General features: G+C 47.1%; 1 protein-coding gene across 5 annotated transcripts in view; it reads left to right on the plus strand.

Annotated features, from left to right (window-relative positions):
* Nucleotides 1–20,370, plus strand: part of ZDHHC14 (zDHHC palmitoyltransferase 14) — a 300,501-nt gene extending 280,131 nt beyond the window's left edge. For 2 of the 5 annotated variants that reach the window (XM_004044877.5, XM_055390982.2), the window contains one exon: nt 19,199–20,370. In XM_004044877.5, the coding sequence (XP_004044925.1) occupies nt 19,199–19,552 (354 nt within the window). In that variant the 3' untranslated portion in view covers nt 19,553–20,370. Of the gene's footprint in view, nt 1–5,971; nt 6,113–19,153 lie in introns of those variants that run through there. The other 3 variants (XM_004044876.5, XM_019030001.4, XM_055390983.2) reach the window with 2 other exon arrangements.
* Nucleotides 20,371–21,004: the final 634 nt, after the last annotated feature.

Raw genomic sequence — 21,004 nt, forward strand, 5'->3', positions numbered from 1 at the left:
TAGGAGTGGGGGCCACCGCTCCCTGCGAGGGCTTCCCTTTTGCTTGTGTGCTCACTAACAGGCCACCAAGCAGCCTTCCTAGCAAACCTCCCCAGGAGCAGGGGCAGCCCACAGCCGCCCACCCCATGACTACCGCGCTCAGACAGGAGGCAAGGCGTTAAACTAAGGCAGTAGCCCAGGAAGCGTATGGCCACTGAGTTTGGTGTGCTTGTTCACAGTTGCGCAGGGGAAGTCCACACACGCGAGCTGTCTGCCAAAACAGCTTGAGGCACGTGAATGGAAGCCCCTTATACAGGATCAGGCTGTTGTTTGAGGGATGAGACACACATCCCAGGCAGGGCTGGGCTCATGATCTTCCATTTCCCTTTCCGTCCCTTGGTCCCCATCTGTACTGACCCCTCTTCCACTTCCTCAAGCGTGCAGTGGCTGGTGCTGCCGGTTCCCCTGCTTCCGCCCAAAGTCTGGGATCAGTCCTGTGTAAAATAGTGCAAATGATCAGACCAGGTGTACGTTCACTCGCCACCAAACTGACCAGTGCCTCTCCAGAGCGTGTGCACATCTCACGCTTTCTTCGACGGGTGGACACGCTTTGCTTCCAGTGTGTAGGTTTCTAGCGTGCAGGTTTCCAGCGTGCAGGTGGAGATCTGGGGGAGGGGGCAGGAGTCGCTTATGGACACCAGGAATCTCAACCTGGCCTGGTCCTGACCATCAGTGTCTTAAGATTCCCTAGGTGTCTGGAAGGCAATGGCGTCTCTTTATTTGGAACAAATCTCCCTAAAGTTAGAAGTTCCATGTTTCTGCAGAGGACCTTGTCTTGTGGTGGTCCCGTGCTGTGTGCTCTTTCTATAGCTGAATCACCCACTCCAGAGCGTCCATGACAGATCAGAGACCTGACTTTCAGGTAGACTGGACGTGGGCAGCAGCCCAGAACACCTTGCTTCTGGGTGCAAAGAACTGCAGGGTGGAAGTTGGCAGCCTCAAGACAGTCCTGAGGCTGCCAACTTCCACAGCTGCGTGAACTAGACTCAGCCCCCAGCAGAGGTGGCTGGGGTTTACGTGTTGGTGGTGGTGGTGTCTTGTTTGTATTGCTTTGCTCTGCTTTACTAATGAAGCGTTTTCTCTCTCTCTTTTTTCTTTTTTTTTTTTTTTGGGAGACAGAGTCTTGCTCTGTCGCCCAGGCTGGAGTGCAGTGGCATGATGTCAGCTCACTGCAACCTCTGCCTCCCAGGTTCAAGCGATTCTCCTGCCTCAGCCTTCCAAGTAGCTGGGACTACAGGTGCATGCCACCATGCAGGCTAATTTTTGTATTTTTAGTAGAGACAGGGCTTCGCTATGTTGGCTAGGCTGGTCTTGAACTCCTGACCTCAGGTGATCCACCTGCCTCGGCCTCCCAAAGTGCTGGGATGACAGGCGTGAGCCACTGTGCCTGGCGTGTTTTGTTTCGAAGCAAGTACGTTTACTTCAAGGTCCTTGCCGCTCCACCGTGTAAGGGATTTGGGGAAACAGCTTGTTTGGTCATAACTCATCCACTCAAGGGACGCTTTAAGGGTCACTCCCCTGTATTTTTCAGAAAAGGAAACTGAGAACAGAGGGAGGAAGAGACAGGCTTGCAGGAAAGGGGATTACATTCACGGAGATCAGCTGTGTTCAGGGCGCGTGGTGGTCAGCACCTCATTTAACCCTAAAGCAACAGTGGGAAAAGGGGACACTTGTCCCCACCTTTTTTAAGTAGGAGAGATTGATCATCCATCTACCCAAGGGCACACAGACACTAATTTATGGTTTCAAAACTAGCCTGGCGACTCCAGTGCCCACGTTCACTTCTTACACTGCATGCCTGCCAGCGCACGGGCATTAAAGACCAGGAGATCTGTGCTCAGAGGCTTTCTGCACGATTCGCAGGTGCACAAGAAGTGCCCTGTAAGGAGAGAGCTCACCAGAATTCTGGCCTCAGCATACGTTGATCATTTCTCTGATGTGTGCATGTGTCTACATACAATAACCTCTCATTCAATCAGCCACTCTACCTGGGTTCCCTCTGTGTGTTGAGGACTAGACTAGGAGATAGAGATACAAAGTTTGTGGGGTACAGCTCATCCACCTTCAAAGGGGTCAGCAGTCAGGGGGCAGTATGTGAGCAGATACATGAAGGAAGCATTAAGAACCTTCAGTAGAATTGACCACCGATGGCAAATGTCCTTGTCAAAACCAGTGGACTTACGTTCTTCTTACCGTGTGACCCCCATAATACTGGGCTCACCAGGTTCTGCAGGGTGCTGATCTCACCAAGCTCTACGCTTTGTTGAGATTAAGAAAATTAACAAAGGCTGTTTAATGGTGCTCTCACCAGGAAGCCACTTAGGTCAAGACCAGATGGGACATAATTCATCAATTCAGCAAACAGTTATTGAGCAGCTACCCTGTGCCTCTGTGACAGAGAAGGTGGCTTTAACCATGGAAATGGGGAGGTCGTTTTACTCCATATGGCAAATCAGATTCCCCTCTGGAGTCCATTCATTCTACACCTGCACCAAGACTCTGGACATGGCAGAAATGCTAGTGTTCATTTGCCTATTCCTTTAGGAGTCACCTTCCAACTAACTAGTACCGCTGAAGGCACCGGGCTGTGATGGAAGGGTTGTTGGAAGAGGACACTGCAAAGGTTAAGAAGCCTGTCGCAGTGCAGCAGCTGCCTGTTGGTCACCCCTTATCACTCAATTCAGTGTAAGGCTACTTTTCTTTTCTTTTCTTTTCTTTTTTTTTTTTTTTTTTTGAAACAGTGTCTCGCTCTGCCACCCAGGCTGGAATGCAGTGGCATGATCTCCACTCACTGTAACCTCCATCTCCCAGGTTCAAGCCATTCTCCTGCCTCAGCTTCCCGAGTAGATGGGATTACAGGCGCCTGCCACCACACCCAGCTAATTTTTGTATTTTTTAGTAGAGAGAGGGTTTCACCATGTTGGCCAGGCTGGTCTGAAGCTCCTGGCCTCAAGTGATCCACCAGCCTCTGCCTCCCAAAGTGATAGGATTACAGGCATGAGTCACCGCGCCCAGCCTGTAAGGCTACTTATTAAGGCATCTGTTCATCTGTGGGCTTGAGCACTGTGTCAGGAAGCTTGAAGATACCAAAAAAAAAAAAAAAAAAAAAAAAAACCAAGGCTCCTTGCCCTCCTGTTCTCTGCTGTGACTGAGGATGAGACAGTCTGAACACCCCAGGAAAGAGCTGCATGCGACGTCACCATGCCACTGAGCACCAGGCAGATCAGGAGGAGCTCTGGACCTGGAAGCAGAGCCTCTTCACTGCTGGCCTCAGGCTGATGGCATACAGAATCATGGTGGGATTGAGTGATGACCTGCGGCCCTGGTCACCTGCCCAGGGTGACAGTGCACTCTCTGCCATGCATACCTGAGTGTAGGTGGCTTCACATCTCCTGTAGCGTCTTCTTGCCATCCGTACACACAAAGGGGAGAGAGTATTATTATTTTTTTTAAGACAGGGTCTCACTCTGTCGCCCAGGCTGAAGTGCAGTGGTGAAATCTCAGCTCACTGCAACCTTCACCTCCTGGTCTCAAGGTGATCCTCCCACCTCAGCCTCCTGAGTAGCTGGGACCACAGGCATGCGCCACCATGCCCAGCTAATTTTTGCATTTTTTGTAGAGACAGTTTTGCCATGTTGCCCAGGCTGGTCTCGAACTCCTGACCTCAAGCGATCCACCTGCCTCAGCCTCCCAAAGTGTTGAGATTACAAGTGTAAGCCACCGCACACGGCCATTCATTCCTTTACTCAGGCATGCACAGATCTTTCCAGAGAGCTTCCAGGGGAAGGCTTGAAAGCATTGTTGGGTATAAAGAAATGAACAAGGCTCACGTGCACCTGGGAGCTGTACGGTACAAAAACACTCCAGCGTCACAGCCCTAGTGAATCCATGCCCAGTGAGTCTAGGCTCAGGCACATGATATGTGCATGAAATTTCAGGATCAAGGTCTCCCTTTAAAGCCCATGGACCCCATGCTAAAGAAGCCCTCCATCAGTGAGTACCATGGTCTACCACCTCCATAACAGAGACAAAACTGTAAGAAATCTCAACATCCTGGGAGTCATACACATATAAGCACTACTCCGGATTTGGTAATAGCACAGAATTGTATAGTCAAGTCCCCTAAGCAGGATGTTCCAGCCAGTGATAAAAGCTGTACAGAGACATCGTTCCACATGCTAAATGCTTTCGAGTCAGCCAGCAGGCTTTAAGATGCCTTTTTATCCCCATCTGGAAGAGGAACATTGGAGATGGGGATTCATTGTGTTGAGACCAGACTGCTACCGCTTACTAGAAGCATGACCTTGATGAGTTGCTTAACCTCTCTCTGCCTCAGTGTTTTCATCTATAAAATGGGAACATTGATATTCTTACCTTGTAGGGTTTCTATGAGGATTAAGTTAAGACATGTAAAGCACTTAAAACCTTGCCTAGTAGAAGAAAAGTACTATTCAAGTGTCAGCTATTATTATTATCCCCCTGAGACCCATGAGTGGCAAGATGAGCGAGCTCAACTGTACCCTCTTGGAGCAACCAGAAAACAATAGAGATGACTGGCATGAGGGAAAGAGCCCAGGATGGGAACCAGGGAACGAGAGCTCCCATTCTGGCTCCTGCCAGTTAGTTCCCTGATGATTGGCAGGTCACTCTTGCCTCACTGGTCCTCAGTTTTCCTCATCTGCAAAATAGGAGGTGGGATTAATTTGTACCTAAAGCCCCCTTTTAGCTGTGAGCCTTTTGTGAGTCTCTGATCCTTGCAGCTCCACCAGGAGATTAGGAGGGCAGAGACAACATCTCAGTCCACACATGCAGGAAGGAGCTCTCCAAACCCCAGAAGAAGGTAAACACCGTGACTCTCAGCTCCTCCTCTCCTCCCACCCACCCTGACCAACAGCCCCCAAAGTGACTAAGCCCGCACTTGACACAGGATTGGGGGTGTGCTGGGGGGCTATGCGCAGTCTGGCCGTCATACCAGAACTTCCCTGAGAGTAGGAGTGTGTGTTGCCTTTCTTATTTGTCTCCTATTTCTTGAATTTATGGGATAAATCCCACTTGGCCATGGTATATAATCCTTTTTATATGTTGCCAAATTCAGTTTGCTAGTATTTTGTTAAGGATCGTTCTGTCTGTATTCATAAGGGAATTGTCTGTAGTTTTATTTTCTCGTGAAGTCTTTGTCTGGTGTTGGTATCGGGGTAATACCGGCTTCATGGAAGGAGTTGAGAAGTGCTTCTTACTCTTCTGTCTCGAAAAGTTTGTGAAGAACTGCTGTTAATTCATCTTTAAAGATTTGGAACAATTTGCCAGGAAAGCCATTTAGTCTTGAACTTTCTCCATGGGTATTGTTTTGATTACTAATTCACTCTACTTATTATAGGTCTATTCAGATTTTTTATTTTTCCCTTGGGTCAGTCTCAGTGGTATGTGTCTTTCTAGGAATTTATCCATTTCATCTAAGTTATCTAATTTGTTACCATTTTCTCATCTGTCAATATTGTTTTATTATGAAAATAGATGAAAGGAGGGAAGCTTAAGGACTGAAAAAGTTAAATTAAAAATGAGAATAATTTGTAAAACTGGAGGGGAAGAGAAGAAGCCGTCAAAGACTTCAGTGAAAGTCAAGAGGCACTTGAAGTAAGCCCTGAAGGGGAGAAATTGGTATTTTGTATTTTTTAAACATTCTGTGAAATGCACATGCCAGCCGATAGACCTGGGAACCTCTAGCAGAGCGAGTTCCAGCGTGGTCTCCGGCCCGCACTGTTGCTTTGCTTTCTCCCGCTTTGCGTCATGTTAGGGCCATGAGAAATACACATACCAATTAATTTCCAGGAATTGTCAAAACACGGACAAATGGGCTGAAATATTTCAAGACTGACAACAATACAAATTCTCTGGGGCCACTGTGACATTCCTCTCCTTTGATTTGCTTCAGCTGCTAGTAACAGACATCCCAGGCAACAAAGACCATCACAGACTGAGCCAGCACATCATGACCAGCAGTGCCTGGCCGAAAGGGTCCCGAAGCCCTACGGTTTTCTGGTCTCTGATGCAGTGATAGACATCCAGGGCACCCACCCTCTGCGCCTTGGAAAGCCTGCAGCACTGTCGCTAAGAGCAAGTGGTCTGGCAACTTGCCAAGCAATCCATCATCTTCCTTTTTACTTATTTCCTGTTTTGGATATAGTTAGAGCTCAAAATCAATAAAAAAGTTCCTGTGTTCCAATCCCCAGTTAGACAGATGGGAAAACAAATACACAAATCCTTTAGTGCTGAATTGGTCAGAATCGCAAGCTGAACTTCAAGCCATTCTAAGAACGGCACCAAGTTTATTTGCTCTAGACCCATGCTGTGGACGGGTGGGTCTCTGCTGAGGTTTAGCGCTTTAGAATGGACAGAGCGTTGCTAATATTGATACTATCATTGCAAGAGTTGCCTCACTTAATCCCCACAGCAACCTGCAAGATAGCCTCCTTTTACAAAGGATGAAACTGAGACTTGGATATGTTGAGTAACTTGCTCACAGTCACACAGCTAGAGATGCAAGGCCCATGTGCTTTCTTACTTTCTTTTTTCTTTTTTTTTTTTTTTGCTTTTTAGACGGAGTCTCACTCTTTTCGCCCAGGCTGGAGTGCAGTGGCACAATCTCGGCTCACTGCAACCTCCACCTCCCGAGTTCAAGCGATTCTCCTGTCTCAGCCTCCTGAATAGCTGGGATTGCAGGCGTGCGCCACCACGTCAGGCTAATTTTTGTATTTTTAGTAGAGATGGCATTTCACCATGTTGGCCAGGCTGGTCTCAAACTCCTGACCTCAGGAGATCCACCTGCCTTGGCCTCCCAAAGTGCTGGGATTACAGGCATGAACCACTGCGCCTGGCCCCGGATGGTTTCTATTACGTGTCATATTTCCATCTGAAAAGCCCTCAAGCTGGAACCAGCTGACCCTCTTCAGACCTGGCCCTATGTCTAGGAGCTGAGGGATAATTTATTACAATCTGTTGCTCCTCAGCCCAGGACACTCATTAGAATCACAGTACTGATCTCTGCATCCAGTTAACTCAGAATCCTAGGGTGGGCAGCCAGGCCTTGGTAGTGCTATGGGCCTGGAGATGACTTTAATTGGCAGCCAGGATTGAGAACCATCGACACAGCCTTCAAACTCTCTTGTTCTCTCCAAAAGTTTCGGTTAAATGGAATGATTTTGAGCCATTATTTGCTTTGGCACAAATAAGTTTCTTTTATCTCGAAAAACCTTAGGTCAGTTTCATTCAAGTAATACATGGTCTATTCAGAGAAATGGGTATATGGAGGATTTGAACAGAATGTGCTACAATGTGACAGACCGTTGGGGGAGGGGCGGGGGAGCTTTGACAAAGAGCAGTTAGGTTTCAGGCAAAGCTTCCTGGAGGACACAACATCTGAGAATTCGCCACCCAAAGGTGGAAGGGATGTTTCAAGCCAACAAAGCACAGGCATGTGTGGGGCGAAGCTTCCTGGTGTTTCAAGAGGGGGTGCAAGTTGGGGGAAGTTGACTTAGGCATGTGGAATGTGGGTGCCCATGGATACCTGGGGGTGGTGGGGAGCGGCCCAGTAGGTAGCTGGATGGAACACTCAGGGAAGGTTTGCTCCCTGTGTTGCTGGAGAAATGGCCTGGTTGGTAGAAAGTTACTTGGAAACAGTGGAGACGTGAATCCGTTTTGTCAGCTAGCCTGTAAAAAACCTGTAAGACTTACTCATGTTTGTCATCTGAGATACTAATCCAATTTCATCTTACATGCTGGAAGATTATTTTTTGAAATCAGCATTCATTATATTTTCCTTTCTCTGTGCCCACCTCTGCCAGCTGTGTCCCCACCAATTCAAGGGAAATTTCTTCTTGGTTTAATTGGACACCAGTAAGAACAACAGAATAAGATAATCCTGAAAGATAATGGAAGGAAAAGCTTTGCAAATAGCTTATGCAGTGGGGAGTGGCAGAGAACAGCTGTGGGGTCAGAGCACCTGGGCTGCCTCTGACCTTTGCTGGCCCTGACGCTTTGGGGCTGGGTGATCTTGGGCAAGTCACTTAATTCCAAGAGCCTTAAATTCCTCAACTGTAAAATGAAGAAAGTTATACTGAGTTTCACCTCCCTGGCCTGTGGTGAGGATTGACTGAGATTCTATTTCCTCTTGCCATTACCAGTTTATGACCTAATAAACTGGAGGTGCTTTTTTTGTTTTGTTTTTTTGAGACGGAGTCTCGCTGTGTCGCCCTGGCTGGAGTGCAGTGGTGCAATCTTGGCTCACTGCCACATCTGCCTCCTGGGCTCAAGCAGTTCTCCTGCCTCATCCCCCCAGGTAGCTGGACTGCAGGCATGCACCACCATGCCTGGCTAATCTTGGAAAAGCATAAGCTAGGACCCCAAATCAGAACTCTGTGCATGGAGTAATGAAGGAGTTATTGTCCCCAGACATGGCACACCAGATTGCAAATTAATAAAGACAGAGAATTAAATTTATATAGAGCTTTGCAATTTACAGAGCACTGAGACATACATTTTCTAACTTACCCCTTTATTTTATTTTATTATTTTTTTGAGACAGAGTCTCACTCTGTCGCCCAGGCTGTAGTGCGGTAGCACGATCTCTGCTCACTGCACTCTTGACCTCCCGGGTTCAAGCGATTCTCCTGCCTCAGACCCCCACATGGCTGGGATTACAGGTGCACACCACCATGTCTGGCTAATTTTTGTATTTTTAGTACAGACAGGGTTTCACCATGTTGGCCAGGCTGGTCTTGACCTCCTGACCTCAAGTAATCCGCTCGCCCTGGCCTCCCAAAGTGCTGGGATTACAGGCGTGAGCCCTGGCGCCCGGCCTGGAGGTGGTTTTTAAACGTTCAGTTGAATGTATGTGCAAATTCCCCTCACAGGGGCTTGCACACAGGAGGCTCATAACAAATATTAATTTGTTCCAACTTCTTTTCCTCATTCCTTCCGTCCTCCAATTTTGCCACATCTCCAAAGACCTCCACCCTGGATGTGGAACTAGGAGCTAGAGGGAAGGAGTTCTCTTTGATGTAGTGACATGTCATGGTTCCTTGAAGTTATGGCCATGGTGGGATGAAATTAATCTGTGAACCCAGAGACAGATGTCATGGTCATTCAAGCCATCAGACACTGTAGGCAAGTGCCTATGCACTTTTCCAGGAACTATAAAAAATTTTAAGACCTGGAAAAAAAATTACAAGCTCTAAAACATGAAAAGAAAACTGCAAAATCAAAATTGATAAATGTGTAATGTCTGTGAGACACATGAATATGTTAACTTCATTAATTGTTAAATTTAGCACTCATGAAAATTTTATGACAATTTAGAAATGATTTGTAGGTTGGGTTTTTCTTACTTCATCAGAATCCCCAAGCACACATATGATTACATGGAAATCGTTACCAATTACAAAGTAAGTTGCTCATAGATGGATAAATTTAAAAGTCTAATTAGCTTGGAGTCCCATGCCCTCCCTACACTGCCTTTGCTGTGAGAAACCCAGGTTGCTTCTGGAAGAAGTCCTTTTGGTCTCAAGGCTTCTACCCCCCTGGGAGTGCCCCAAGCGCCATGAGAACATCGGCAGGAGAGGATGAGTTGTGTTCTGTGTGGCCCCACAGGTCACAACTAGGACCAGAGAGTGGGCCTGGGATTCAGACTCTACTCAATCCAAGAGGGAACAGCCCAGGATGCAGAGCTCCTAGTGCGCAGGAGTCCCCACCCAGAGATGTCAGACTTGGGACAGGGAGCATCTCCTAACAATGGTGGACAGAGGACTTCAGCATTGGTGGCAAGGGCTGAACATCGGCCTTCAGGGTCCTGCCCAGTGGAGGTCCCCTCTAGCAGACTCTTCTCTGTCATCAGGGCTTTGAGCCCATTGTGTCTCATCAACAGGCTAATATCACCAGCAGATAATGTTCCACTGGACTGTACATTTACCGGCCATTCAGGCACCTGGCGAACAGGCCTTTCTGTTGCTTTGGTTCTTTATGGGCTTCTGTGGTGTAGGGACCGTGCTCACAGGACTGTGGAAAGCACGCAAGCAGAGCTGGCGCTAAACAGAACATGAGGCCCGATGCTCTTTCCCGACTCTCCTCTTTGCAGTTCATCCACCTTCACACCGACACGGGGCTCACCACTTCCCAGACTATACCACATGGACATACCACGTGCTGTTCCAAGCCTTCCACGTACATAACTTCTGCTAACCCTCACAGCACGCCTCTGAGCCTGCTACTAATATTATCTCCATTTTATAGATTAACAAAACCGGAGGAGGGAGAGCTTAAGTACAATTTTCTAACAGAAACGTCCTAATTTGACCCCAGAGCCCATGCTTTTAACCCTATGCTATGCACATCAATAAAGAAACATCTACAGGGGTGACTGTGTGTAAAGTGATTTTCAAGCACACCCTTTCAGTCCCCACAACCCATTATCCTTACCCACGCTCCCCTGTGAAAATCTGCCCAGAGGATAAGTCCCTGAGGCTCTGTGCTTTTTCCTTCAATATCTCTCTCTCAGCTCTTCAGACTGGATAATTTCTTTGGATCTCTCTTCATGTTCACTGATTCTTCTGCCATATCCAATCTACTGCTTACCTCATCCAGATAATTTTTCATTTTGCTTATTGTCCTTTTTAGTTGTAAAATTTTGATTTGGTTCTATCATATTTTCCCATTTCTTTGTATGTCTATTAATATTTTATTGACTACAGGACATTTTAGATATGTGGTATAGAGACTCTGGATTTTGTTATCTTACATCAAAGAGTGTTGCCCCTGTTACAGCAAGCAGTTCAGTTACTGGCTAGTCACCTTGAACGTGTGTGGGTTTGTATTATGTTTTGTTAGTACAGATCTGTGGAAAGTTCAAAGTGGTTTCCAGACTTTTTTAATTTGTTGGAACTCAGCCTCCAAATTCTGTCTTCTCTGAAGATTGTTTGGTTTCAAGCTTTGTTAGGGTGGGTCTAGGGTCTTACTTTAGGGCATGATTCTTACTCCTAAGGCACGGCCTTTCTGATGTCTTTGGGATCCTGGGGATGTGAACAATGTGTTGGAGGTGTTCATGACCTCAGTGGCCCTAATGCACTACTTTTCTCAACCTCGGGTATCTCTATTTCTCTTCCAGCCACATTGCAGCTGCTATCTTATAAGCCTTGGGGCAGGGGATTCTCACCCTGCACATGCCCAGCACAGCCCTTGCCTACAGCCCTTGGAACCCCCACTAGGACTTCTGGTCCTCCTGAACGGACCAGAACGGCATCCTCTTCTCCAGTTTCTTGCCCTGGAGATCCAGCCACTTTAGCTTTCTCGCACTCTGACCTCTGTTTTCTCTGTAGCTGAATGACTATGGTCTGCTCAGACTCCAGCTCTGTGTAATGGTTGGGGAACTTTCCCCAAGAAAAGAACTGGTTGGTTGTGGGGCTTACCTTGTGAGTTTCCCTTCCCTCAGGGATTACAATCTTGCATTGCCTGTGGTGCACTACTGGAAACCATTTGCCTCCTGTACTTTGGCCAGTTTCATATACTCCCTTATATACAGGCTGAATGCTGGTCCAGTATCAGTTCTGCATCATTCCTGGGAGTAGAAGAGAAGCTTTGTCTCTATAATTAGAGGACATGTTACAACCCATGTTGCCATATGTTCCAGACATGGGTTGTCTGCTACCCACTCTACCAACAGTAAACACTGGATTAGCCGTGGGGTGTGACTACTCTGACCTAAAGCTGTTTCCAGCGTTTACTTTGAAGGAGGAGCCTCTGGAGACAGATTTAGCATCAGACTCAGCATGTTCATTTGCAGGGGAGAGAAAGGCTGGTGGGAAAGAGGCCCCAGGTATCTTTGGTCAAACTTTTGCCTGCCATCTTATTTTAGGACCAGTATCCGGATAAGAAAGGTATTTCTTGAATGATAGAAGACGTACTCCTAAGGAAATATGCAATACTTTAGAAATTAGAGATAAATGCTTTATAATTTTACGTCTAGATAAGCACCCTGATATTGCAGGTCACAAAAATTAGATAAATATTGATAGAAAGCTGGCATCAGAGTACCTAATGAGGTCTTATTTATTATCTCAAAAATGGGAAAATTCAGTGTTAGCGTATCCTCTCTCACGAGTGGGGGGGATGGGGGTGGTTATTCAGTGCCTAGGAGATTTTCTCTCTACTATAAATTCTCAAGGAAGAAAATGTTAGGGAAGCAACAATGTGACATCTAAAGCAATAAGATGATGGGTGTGACCACAGGTGTCTCTTGCCATCTGAACTCCTATGAAATTCCAAGGACCCATACTGGAAGTATGTGCAGATAACCCAGAGCCAGCTGAGGACCACATTTTCATTATTCCTGCTTCCCTCATTATTGGCTTTTATGATGAGCTAACATTGAAGTTCTATCTAGAACAATGTATATGCATGACATACTCACGACATCCAGTTACGATCCACTTTTTAGTGTGCACACTTCATTTGATTGTCAAATAATTTAACTTTTGTATAGCATTGGTGTCATCATTTATGCTTATATCTGGCACTTGTTGCTACAAAGGTCCTTTGGGATCGCATGCTAAATGCAAAGATAGTAACATGGTACATAATTGCTACAATTTTGTTTTTAGAAAATCATTTACTGTATTTACTTAACCTAACATTTTAAATACCCCAATCCAGTATCAAAACAAGATTAAACCAGCAGTTGCATGATTTATTAAGCTAATATTGCAGAAGAACTCTCCATGTAATCTGAAAAATCAAATGTAGTAGGAAAAAAAATAACTTAGGCAAACGTAAATGATAATGTTAAATAAAAGAATACAAAAAAGCTCTCCTTCCAACCTGCACCTGCATTTTAGGTGGACCTTAGAAGATTGTGGTGTTTCTGTAACTGTTAATAAGCATTCATAAGACCCCAGAACAGAGCTTCACAGCCAAGCAGAAATAATGCTAACTCTAATGCTTTTGACAGAATTGGAGCAAAAGAAATAAATAATTTCACTCATTCTTAATTTGTACACAGACCATCTAGAAAGCTCCTAGTTTTGCTTTTAGTAGCATCTGTACACTCGGTTTTTTCAGACAAGACGTCAGCTAGGGTAAAATAAAATGTATTCCTACATGAGCAATTTTATTTGAGAATCTGCAGAAACAGGAATGATCTCTATGGCATTTTTAAATTGTAACATTAAGTGCTAATGTGTATGACTTCCAGACATCTGAAGCCATAAACTTCTTTGCAAGTTAAATGCCGACACTTCATTTGGGCAGTAAATCAGCTGTCACAGTGACTTACTGCAATGACAGCAAAAGCTCCAGCACTCCAGACAGTGGGATTTTTATGCTGCCAGCAGAAAGGTCTTTTCATAGACACTCTTACAAGAAATCAAAATTCTATTCTATTAGTATCCAGCATTCGGCCAATTTTTGACCTTAAAAATTGGTAATGTCATATGATTCAACCTAATATTTGATACATATGAACTTTTAAAAGGTTGTTTTGGAATAAAAACATGAGTATCTCAGTTTTCTGTTCAGAGTAGATGGACTATCACTGTCAGATATCTAAGTGGTCAGCTGTTTTTCCTTAGGATTATATAACTGGTTAGATCAATTCAAACATAACCAACGGCTTCTTGGTGTTAGCCGGGATGTATGCACAGCCACCAAATTGTAAGAGAGAAAAAGCGAGCGGTGATGTCTCCCTCTACTGGTGGAAGGTAAAAGGATCCTCAAATGAAAAGCCAGGAAGGCTGGCTAGTGGAGGGAAAAGGGTTCAAAGTAAAAAAGAGAGAGGTAGAAAGGAAGAAACAAAGAAGAAAAAGAGAAGACGGAAAAAGGAGAAGTGGGAGAGAAATCAATGGGGAAAAAGGATAGAGGGGAAGAGAGTTGGTGAGTCCAGAGAGCAAGAAAGTTAAGTAGAAAAGTCAACAAGAAATGGGCAAATAAGAATTAGAAGCAAAGGTTTAAAAAAAAAAAAAAAGAGAGGGAAGTGTAAGAATATTTGTCATGGCCATCTCCACAGTAACCCTGAAAATATTGGCCATTTTCCCCCATGACTTTCTCAAATGAGAATCACAGCCATGAAGGTTTATGAACCCATCGTCCTTGGAATTCTGGCAGAGTGGAAAATTAGGAAAAGCTCTTTTAAAAAAATCAGGTATCCCTGAGTCATTTGATATCTGAGTTTTTTCTAAGAAGCATATGTTCAAAACAGGCGACGTTTTGAGAGCGTTTAATGAGAATTGTAAATTCCAGTCAGTAGAGTCATTGCACTACCCTTGGTTGGAATCTGACAAAATTCTGCTCTGTCCACGCCAGTGCTCTCTTCTGAGCCAACAGTAGATTTAGATGGGTGACACCCTGCAGAACAGAGCCTGGTCCCGGTGTGCCCCAACTGAGATTTGCCTTCTAAATGGAAATCAGTTTGAATGTGGCAAAGTGTTTTCAAAGCTGTGAACTACACGCAGGACTTAGATACTTAGGTGCCTGGTGCCAGTGCCCCTGCCCCTTGCTATCACCCCAGCAGGAAAGCTGGGGAGGGCACAGAGAGTAGGTTCATTATTACTACAAAAGCAGTCCCTCTATCAGGGGAAACACCCATAGCTAGACTTAGATAGACAGTCATCTTTTAAGATGTTTAAACAAATCTGTGTAGAAGAGGTGCTTATCATCAGATAAGTCAGGGTTCCAAAGAGTCATTTGGAAAACATTTCTGAGTGACTTCTATATAGATTTTTTAAATTAAATGGCTTACGGGCTAGGCACGGTGGCTCACACCTGTAATCCCAGCACTTTGGGAGGCCGAGGAAGGCAGATCACTTGAGGTCAGGAGTTTGAGACCAGCCTGGCCAACACGGTAAAACCCCCATCTCCACTAAAAAAAAAAAAATACAAAAATTAGCCAGGCGTGGTGGTGCGTGCCTGTAGTCCCAGCTACTCAGGAGGCTGAGGTAGGAGAATTGTTTGAACCCGGGAGGCAGAGGCTGCAGTGAGCCAAGATCGTGCCACTGCACTCCAGCCTGGGTGACAGAGTGAGACTCCATCTCAAAAAAACAAAACAAAACAAAAATTAAACGGCTTAGGCTAAACTTTTTCTTTCACAAATATTATTTCACACCTTCTTCAAGTCCTTAAGCTTTACCCTTGACAAACTCAAGAGCATTTCCAACAAGGTCCTGCCCAGTGAGGCCCACAGTGTTTGCTACAGTTCTTAACGAGTCGTAGGTACAGCATGGCAAAGCACCAGTAGGTATGTGCTGGAGTGGGCCAGGTTTGGAGTGGTCTGAACCATGCCATGGGAGACCTCTTTTAAGAAAAAACAAACAATATGCAGAGAACGAGGCCTTGGAAAGAGGCTGTGTAAGTAAAGGAGCCTGAAGCATCATTAGCTTCCCAGTAAAGCCACCTCTAGGGCTGTTATCTTTAAGTTAGCAAAGGGATGTTTGCAAATGGAAGTCTCCGAAGGTGCACCCAACTCTGCATCAACCCCAACAGGGAACACAGTCTCTCAGGAGCTTAACCGACCACTGCTGACAGCCACCTTATCCGAGAAGGTTCTCATGGGTGTGCAGGAGCTCTTTGCAGGCTTAGGTGGCAGAGAGGTGATCAGGGGAGAGGAAAAGGGCCAGCAGCTGATGGAGTAGTGCAAAGTAGAAGAATGCACAAGGGGGGGGGGGGGGGAGACAGAGAGTGGAGGAGAGCCCACCTCTCCCCAGAGAGGAAAGTTGAAAGAAACAGAGGGTTGAGGCGAGCCCACCTCTTCCCAGAGGGAAGGTGAAAGAGACAGAGAGGGTTGGGAGGAGAGGAGCCCGCCTCTGCCCTCAGGCTCCTACTGTGTGACCTTGACCGTCGCCTCCAGCTCCACCCTCGAACATATTTTTCTGTGCGTCTGTGAGAGTCAGTCAGAAATACTTGGGCTGAACCCTAAAACAGAATTTGCCAATTAGTCTTCAGTAGAAAAGGCTTTCTTCAGGTCAACAGAGACAAGCAAATCTAATTTGCAATTTCCTTGTTCCTTAGAGCCAGGGTTATTGTGTGGACAGAAAGCATTAGGATGAGTGAGGGCTCCAGAGGGGAAGCTTGAAAACAAGATGCCTAGGTCCAGCAAGGGCGCTGGCTTGCCAGCCGAGCTCTCTGAAGCGGCAGCTCTGCCCTGGGCTCATTCCCAGGCCCGGCCTGCTGGAGGCTGTGCGGAGTTACAGGAAATGGGAGTGCTGCTGCGGCTCAGCTGCCTCTGTCAGTAAGAATACGAAATGGTGATGTTCATAAAAGATTCTTTGCAAAGCACAGTCTGTCCAAACCCTGGTATAGTTTCCAGAAGACGAATGTTTAATCAATGAGGCTGCTCTGCCTCCGCCTCTGCCCTGTCAAGACTGAGCCCATGTCCTGAGCAGAGCTGACAGCATGGGAGAGCGCCCGCAGCCTACACAGGCCACAGCTGTCTGCAGCCTGACACCCTCCTGCTCAGTAGCCCCCACTGGAAGGGACCTGCACCCTGAGCTGAAATTCCCTGCAAGAGCAGAGAAAGCTACTCTGTTGCCCACCTGACAGCTTGGAGAAGCACCGCTGTGGCACAAATGATTGTGGTGATGAGTGGAAAAATGAATGCGTTAAAGGATTGTTAACACTTCACAGTCAGCCCCTTCCAAGTACTTTTTATTTATTTATTTATTTAGAGACAAGGTCTTGCTCTGTCGCCCAGGCTGGAGTACAGTGATGTGATCTCAGCTCACTGGAACCTCTGCCTTCTGGACTCAAATGATTCTCCTACCTCAGCCTCCTGAGAAGCTGGGACTACATTTGTGTGCCACAATGCCCAGCTAATTTTTGTATTTTTTGTAGAGATGCGGTTTTGCCATGTTGCCCAAGCTGGTCTCGAACTCCTGAGCTCAGGTGATCCTGCCTGCCTTAGCCCCCCAAAGTGCTGGGATTATAGGCATGAGCCACTGCGCCCGGCCCCCTTCCAAGTAGTTTCTAATGGCCTTTCCTTTCCTCCAAATAACCCCACTCCCCTCCCCTCCCCCGCACTTTGGCACCTTTCTTTCCCAAGCCTTCCCCAGCTTCTCAGTGTTTTGCAATTGCACTGTCCAGGCTAAAGCCACAGAAAAGCAAGGATCTTCCGTGAGACTTGCTTGCCCTCTTCATAGCTCCACTATGAGCTTTACTCTTGCCTAGGACCTAATCTTTGAGCATCTAAAGCCTGCACATTCTTGAAGACTGCAGCCCCTCAACCTTCTCTTCTAGGCTGGAGGGTGGCTCGGGGGTGGCCTACTACTTGTGATTTTAGAAAGAAACCCATGAGGCTGGGAAGGAAGTGTGCACTGCATGAAATAAGTGCCTTAGGATCAGCAGCTTTGGGTGAACTTCCTCCCTTCCCTCAAGGCTGCATTGTGCATGTTGGCTCTGCACCGCTCTGTGGCTGCAGGGGTATGAGCAATGGCAGCTCTGTGCAAGTCTCTTATCAGGAAGAGGTCAGAGCACCTAAATCACAAAGCCATTGGTAAGTGGTTCTTCAGTAACTCTAGCCTTCTGATAAAGAGGAGGAGATAATAAGCCAAATAACATTTATTAAGCATCTGCTGTGTCCAATGTGGAATCGTGGAAGGAGGTCTACCCCAGCTCCAAATCCTAGATCCATCCCTTACTTTCATCTGTAAGGTCTTGATCGAGCTGTCCAACCCATCTGTGCCCTAGGGTCTTCATTTGTGAAGAGGGGAACAGGCTCATTCTAAGAACTCCTGCAGAAGTGAAGTGGAGCAGCCACTTTATAGCTTGAGCACAGAGTCCCGATTTGCTCACCTAGTATCCATGCCTGTTCCTCCTCCTTCCCATCAAAACACTGCTCCTGAATCTCACTGAGAAGGTACCACACAGGCTTAAGTTGAAGATTCTAAGTCCTGTTAAGTCTCTTCTAGCTGTTCTGAAACTTGCCCATAGTTCACGAAGAGGCTTTGCAGAGCTATCAGGGGTGCCCATCGCATAGGCTGGAAATGTGCTTACACTATCTTCTTTGCCCAGTGAGCGAAGGGAAACAGAGGACACGAGGCAGATGTCATGTGACTTAAGAACGCGTGGAAGAATAGGAAACGTCTTCTCAAATGTGGGCATTCTCAGACCACAGAGGCTTCGGGAATGGCTCTTGAAGCTGTTGGAAATTTAGCAGTGGGGAATTCTAGGCTTTTACCAAACAGTCTTTTCTTTTTTTGGTGGTAAAATAGACATGGCATAATATTTGCCACTTTAACCATTTGTAAGTATAAGTTCAGTAGTATTAAGTCCGTTGATGTTGTTCTGCAACCACCACTACCACCCATCTCCAGGGCTTCTTCATCTTCCATGGCTGGAACTCTGCATGCCTTAAACACCAGCTCCCTCTTCCTTCCGCCCCAGCAGCCACCATTCTTCCTTCTCTCTAAGAACATGACCCTCCAGGGACCTTGTATGAGTGGAATCACACAGTTATTCGTCTTTTTGTGACTGGCTTGTTTCACTTAGCATGCTTTCCTCAAGGTCCACCCATCTCGTGGATGTGTCCGAATGCACTTCCTTTTTAAGGCTGAATCAGTAACACTGTGTGTCTACACCGCACCTTGTCCCTGCTGTCGTCCATCAGTGGACACTTGAGTCACTTTTGACTTTTGACTTACTATCAATAACATTGCTATGAACATGGGTGTACAACTCCTGTATTTTTAAAACAATGTGGTTTAAAAACTGGTTTTCAGCTTACAAGAAACAGCCACCCACTGCTGTAGATGGCCTGTGACTCTGTCCAAGAGATTTTTTAATTATGTCCTTTAAATTGGGAACCAAGGCCACTGGCTTCATAACCAGTGGCTGCATGTTATGACTGGGCACCCGTGGTGACTTCATTTGAGCAGAGGCGGTTGCAGCACCAGGCGCTGGGTGTCTCTCCCAATGCACCTGGGCCACTGTAGGCGCTCCCTGCCTGGCTGACTGAGGTGTCACTAACGGTTTCTCTCTTCTCGCACCCCACCCTCCCCGCCCGTGCCCTGTCCCCATCCCTGTCCCTCCCCACCTCTGCCCCCTCCTCTCCACCTTCTCTTTGCTGGCGCCTCCCGCTCTCCAGTGCGACCAAGACCAGTGCATTCAGAGCACCAAATTCGTTTTGCAGGCCGCGGCCACGCCCCTGCTGCAGAGCGAGCCCAGCCTCACCAGCGACGAGCTGCACCTGCCCGGGAAGCCTGGCCTGGGCACGCCCTGCGCCAGCCTCACACTGGGCCCGCCCACACCGCCCGCCTCCATGCCCAACCTCGCCGAGGCCACGCTCGCGGACGTGATGCCCCGGAAAGATGAGCACATGGGCCACCAGTTCTTGACGCCCGATGAGGCGCCCTCGCCCCCCAGGCTACTGGCGGCGGGCAGCCCCCTGGCACACAGCCGCACCATGCACGTGCTGGGCCTGGCCAGCCAGGACTCCCTGCACGAGGACTCTGTGCGCGGCCTGGTGAAGCTCAGCTCCGTGTGACCCACGTGGCCCCGGGCCGGGGGGCACCAGAGGCTCCTCCACGGGCAGCAGGAGTGAGCGGAGGGGTGTGTCCCACAGCGACTTTCCCAGCCAATGCCACGGTGGAGATGACAGCCCCAGGTCTGGGGTACAGAGACCACTTAGGATGGCACAGGGTGGCTGGCCCCGGATGCTAAGAGCTTGGTTTCATTTGAATTTTCTTCCCCAACCTGAGTGCTTTGACAACAATGGAAATAGAGAAGCGGCTGCTTTCTTTTGGTGACCCTCTAGGGGTGGAATCGGAGTGTGTCTGCCCGCCCTTGTGACAGACACACGGAAGGCTTCTGACGCTTATGGCCAGACTGCAATTGCACTTACATGTTATGCTACTAATATTTGAAACAGACCTGCCATTCCATTTGTTAATTAAAAAAAAAAAAAAAATCCTAAAGGGAAAAAACCGACCAGGTGTGGATCTGCATGCCACGCTGCCGTCTGTGTTACAGTGGTGTTGCTATTTCCAAGGAAGTGCTGCTTTCTTTTTCTTTTTTTAATTTTGTGAATTTTCAAGTGCCGTTTTGTTGGAAGACAGTGCAACGAACCGAGACTAATGGACAGTGTCATCACTCAGCTTACTGGGCTGAGGCGTCTGTGGAGAGGTGGCACCGGGGCTGCAGAGGGCGGCTGGGGTTCCGTCGTGTCGGGTGTCACTTCACCTTCTGTTTGGCCGCTCGATGAGGTCTCGTGTTGAGGTATTGTGTGCCACAACCCCCACAGTCTTCACCTCCGTGTGTGATGAAACTTCCCGTGGACAGCCAATAAAATGACGTCCTCTGTTATTTTGGATCTGCGTACAGTTATCCTTAATAGCATAAATGAAAACAAAATCATCCAAATGGGGAGAGTTTTTCTTGAAATGTCCCTAGCGAGGAATGGTCCCCAGACAACCAAAAGTCAAATCTTTGAACTGGGAGATATTTACAGAATGATTTCTTAGGTAAGAGGCGAGTTTTCCATCATTTATTTTCTTTAATTATCTCTTTTTGACACCATCTTAGTGGAATTTGCTCTACGTTTGCAGTTTGCCGTGCAACAGTCGATCGGAAGTAGGGAGAGGGGAGGGGACGCTCAGGGAGAAGGTTCTGTCGGGCGTCTTCTGGGCTTCCTTCTGTGTTAACGTGTCACTCAGTCCCAGAAGTGCAACTTGAGGTCCTAGTAAAGGTATCAGAAAATGAGGAGGAGAAATCGGCTTACAGTCTAGGCTGAGATCATGTAGGTCATCATCCTTCCTAGACACTGATCAGAATGAAATTAAGAAAATGACCACTTTGTTCACTTTCATTGGTCACCTAGAAGGGAACGAACTGGCTCTGGACTTAGGGAGTGTGTCACTATGGAGGCAGCCATGGGGGACACAGCAACTCCTCTCCTGGCTTCTTTCCAGACCATAAATCTAACAGCTAAAGCTACTCA

Source organism: Gorilla gorilla, chromosome 5 (genome assembly GCF_029281585.2).
Source record: "Gorilla gorilla gorilla isolate KB3781 chromosome 5, NHGRI_mGorGor1-v2.1_pri, whole genome shotgun sequence".
NCBI lineage: Eukaryota > Metazoa > Chordata > Mammalia > Primates > Hominidae > Gorilla > Gorilla gorilla.